This window comes from Limulus polyphemus, unplaced genomic scaffold (assembly GCF_000517525.1).
Source record: "Limulus polyphemus unplaced genomic scaffold, Limulus_polyphemus-2.1.2 Scaffold1863, whole genome shotgun sequence".
Lineage (NCBI taxonomy): Eukaryota > Metazoa > Arthropoda > Merostomata > Xiphosura > Limulidae > Limulus > Limulus polyphemus.
In genome coordinates, this window is record NW_013667473.1 from 108,462 (window position 1) to 112,946 (window position 4,485).

Here is a 4,485-nt window from a genome sequence, read left to right on the forward strand (position 1 = left end):
CAATCTTCTTTTTCTTGCCATTGACTGTCAAGGACAGTTAAGCCTGATTTTTTATAGTCATTATAGTAATGCACTTAATAATTTTTATTTAATTAAATATAGCACCAAATTATATAGTCTAATAATATGAAAAAGTAGACAAATTCACTTATCTCATAAAATTTTCTTGGCTTTCTAACTATGCGACAAGAGCTGTTACAAATTCATCCAAGCTAGTTGTTAACTTTTCCAGAGGAAGATGTTGGCACCTGAGTGAAATTGACATCTAAATGTTCAGAACATAACATTATACAATACATCATTTCATAGATGAAAACCTTGACTTTCTATTGGTTATAGGTAATATATAATGAAATGTAAGAGAGAACTATCAACAAATTCTGAAAGAGAGGATGTGGCAGGAGGGGTGTGATTTTCTATTTATAGCTCTGTAACCAAACAAAACTGAAGGCTATAAAAATTATGCTTTGTTTGAGCAATAATGATTTTATAGAGTATTTTATGTTTAATTGTGTACTTTTTCAAGGGGTGGTGGATAAAATAGAGAAGACAAAATCCTCAAAGAAAATATGTTATAAGTGTCACATAAGGGGAAATTCAAGATGTTTTTTAATATTGCATTGTAGAATTAGGAACTTAAAACTTGTATACTATTAAAATATGGATTATTAGCTAAGTTTTATGATATACTAATTGGTATAACATAAATAAAAAGTGGTTTAATAACATTTTAATGTAAGACACTAAAACCTTGTGTTATTTGCATTAAAGGGTATCCAGGGCATTAGTTTTAATAAAGCTCGAGCAACAACTCATTGCTGGCTCTCCTTCACTTACTCTCAGTTGGGAGGAAGGATTTCTATCTTGCTGCATGGTAAAATATGGATAGTTTGCATGGAAATGCCTCTGCAGCCCACAATAATAAAATATGATCAGATCCTGTCTTCCAGTGCAACTTCCAGGTGGGGTACTATCTGCTCCTGCTTTGGCACAAACATCAAGGGAAGGCCTGTATAATCCTGTCCATTTGCTGTAAACCAGCTTATTTGTGTCATGACACTTTGAGGTGTCTGCTGCAGCTCCATTCTCAGTGGATACTAAATTTTGACAGGAGACACCAGTATGAGCAAGGCAGATCATACTTGTACGTACAGTGATGACTGTCTTCATTGATTTCCTCATCTCTTGCGATTAGTCTGAGGTGAACAACACAGATATTGGCTCCGTTAAAAGTAAGAATATTTTGAACTCCTTGGTGCTACCTAATGGTATTGCTTAGATGTCTCCTATTAAATTTGTTGATAACATGTCCATCTGATCTTCTGACACAATTTCAGGGTAATATATCCTGTGCAAGTGATGTAGGTCATCTGCAAAAAGCACTCAAGATCCCATAAGCCTTAAACTCAGGCTGATGGAAAGCTTGGTTTTCTGGCAAAATGGCGCTTCTACTCTTAATTTTTTTTATTTGTTTTTTTGAAAATCCGTAAACTTGTTTGACTAATTATGCCTTAAAAAATTTTTTTTTTCATTTGAAAAACATTGTTTTGCTGGTTTACCTAGCATTGTCAAGTAGATGCATTTGAATAATGGAACAAAACTTTTACATGTTGCAGTATCAACAGTTGTTAAATAGGGAAACTAAAAATACAATTTTATACTGGAATACTGGTAAATGCTAGGTTTTTGTTTTTTAATCAGGAGAGCTTCTTTCATTTTTATTCTATTATATTATATTTCCTGTCAATAAAAAGAAAATCAAAAGTGGTTATTTTGAACCATGTGCTCAAACACAAAGGAAAGGACTTTTAACTGTCCTTTTAATTTTGTAGGCACTTGTTGGCAGGTTTCCTCTAATATAAGAATTATCAAACTTTTCATATGTAATTTGATATAAGGATCCTGAAGTGCTCTTATCAACAAATCTGTGAAAATAATTTTGACCTAGATTTGTTGCTTTTAAGATAATAATTTTACATCTAAATCCATGTTTTATTCTTTAACTGTTTTAACCCAGTTTTTTATATGGCATGTGAAAGCCTTGAAATATATGGTAAAAATACATGGTTTTCTAAATTGTTGATTACATCTTTATTTATATTTCATTTTCTATGGAGGGTAAGTTTTATTTATAATTGTGAAAGAATACTTGTTTTGTAAATTAAATTTATGAAATTGAAGAAGCTTATTGAGAAGAGTATGTATTTTAGCTGTATGTAAAAAGGTGTTTATTATCTCTATTTTTGTACAGAATCATGGAAAGGATGCCAATGAATATATGTTCAATATATTAGACTGGTAGCACATGTGCATATTTTCAATAGAAATAAAAAAATGACACAAATGTTTCTTGTGCACAATAAATGTATTTGTGTAAGATATGCTCCACATGTTTTGTTGGACAACATTATTCACCATTTTTATTGAATATAAACTTCCGCATATGTATCTTCATAAAAAGTAGTGGTATGAAATCTACTTTCACTTTTTGTATATCAAAACATTTATTTTCAACTGTAAACATGATGTTGCATGTAAATGTGAAAGAAAGCTATTGATATAATCAATTTCTTTAAAGGCCATAAATATGTCAGCAACATTAAAAATACAGAAAATACAGTTTCTTTTTCCAGGCCTTAAATGACTTAAGACTGTCAATGTGGTTAAAATGAACATCGTGAAATAAATTATTTGTATGAGAAGTAGAAAAAAAATTTAATAATATTTCTAACAGTTGATGTAAACCCATCTCTGTGAAAATTAAGCTCATATCACTTCTAAGCAGGTAGATATTGTACTTTCCTCAGGTGCTACATTACTTGGAATTCATTATACACTTCAGTGGTTGATATACACATCATAATACTCTGTTGGATATACAAGAATGTTTAGTGTAAGAGTTATTTAGTTCATTTAGTGATCTAATATTTAATGATTATTTAGTTTTCATAACAAAAGTGTTAAAAGTAATTATTTTAAAGGCCATAGTTATGACAAATTTTGTTATGTAACTCTGTAAGAGTCGCACGTTGTGTGTATAGTTTAGTTGTTGTAATTTTACGTCACATTACTCAAACCTTCTATTGCCTTAAGTGAATATTGTTACATCACAGTGTCTCATAGCTTGTAGAAATTCTATGCTTCAGTAGGGCAATTTATAAATATAGGCGACCAAGTGAGCACAAGTTAAGTGAGTCAAGTTAGTAAAAGTGAAGTTTGATTGCATGATTGTTAGTTTAGTCCTAATGAGCGATATTTTAAAGTGGGTTTCACAGTTTAATAGAGATAAAGGAGAATGATTTGTCTTGTCAAAGGATGTTCTATAATAATTGAAATATTTCTATAATATTTAAAGTTCTGGATACAACTGAGGTAACCCATGGGGTAACGTAAGTGAATTTATTGCAGATTGTGTAGTAAAAACAAAGTAGAGAGAAATCATTCTTGTCAATTGAGTTCTAAAGTAACTGAAATAGCCTGTGTGCACTTTTGACATAAAAGATATTTTTTACGACTCTGCATACAACTGTGGTAAGTGACAAAAGAGTAGAGAAAAATAATTTGTCTTATCAGTTGGATTCTTAAGTAGTTGAATCAACCTGTGTGGACTTTTGACAACAAAAGATAATTATTTAGAGTATTAAATACAACTGTGATAATCCATAGTATAATTTTTATACATATGTTTGACTTCAAACATAGTGTTGGTGTGAACATGCTTTATATTCACTTTGAGAAAAACCTATAAACTGGACAGGTGAAGTGACCTCCCTTGAACTTAGACTTCGAGATTAAACAATTTTTGGAATACCAAGTTTATTTATTATATGTTTGACTTGTTTTGAATATTTTATTTTAAAATGTGTAGATTGTGTGCTCTCGATTTATTGTTCAAGTTTATCACCAACAAGTCACAAACACCTACTATAAAAGAATCCCAGCCCATATACAAAACCCTGACATATAGTAAGTTATGTTAATATTTCTACTAGGTTGATTTTTGTTTAATAATAACTTCATATTGTGATTTAATAGTAATTAAACTCTTATTTTTCTTTTTGAATTTAGTTCTCGTTGGAGAAATTCTTTACAAGCCTAGAGATGGTATGTAATAGTCTTAAATTACTTGGTGTTTTTAAATAATATGTTTAGAAAGTTAGGCATTTGTATCTGAAGATTTAAAAAAGCATTAAAATGTACAACATCAAATTAAGTTATTAAGTTTTAATTGGTAGCAAATAGAATATCCTTGCTCATTTTATTATTATTAATCAGTGTGTTTATAGTTTTGCAATACCAATTTTATGCATTACATATTTTGTTCCTATTGTTCATTTGGCAAAAATAATGGTTCATTTAACATCTTATAAATTATTTAAATAAGTGTATACTTGCTATGACTGTCAATTTTGAATGATTAATAAGTATGAATTGTCAACTAAAAAGTTATTGAAACCATACAAATTTTATGTAAACTGTACAACT

The 4,485-nt window shown here is 29.8% G+C and overlaps 1 protein-coding gene across 1 annotated transcript in view; it reads left to right on the forward strand.

Moving 5' to 3' along the window:
* Positions 1–4,485, forward strand: part of LOC111087199 — a gene marked incomplete at its 5' end in the record, with an annotated part of 183,551 nt that overhangs the window by 97,130 nt on the left and 81,936 nt on the right. Inside the window, one exon of the mRNA XM_022393042.1 lies at positions 4,069–4,104. Coding sequence (XP_022248750.1) covers positions 4,069–4,104 — 36 coding nt within the window. The remainder of the gene's footprint in view (positions 1–4,068; positions 4,105–4,485) is intronic.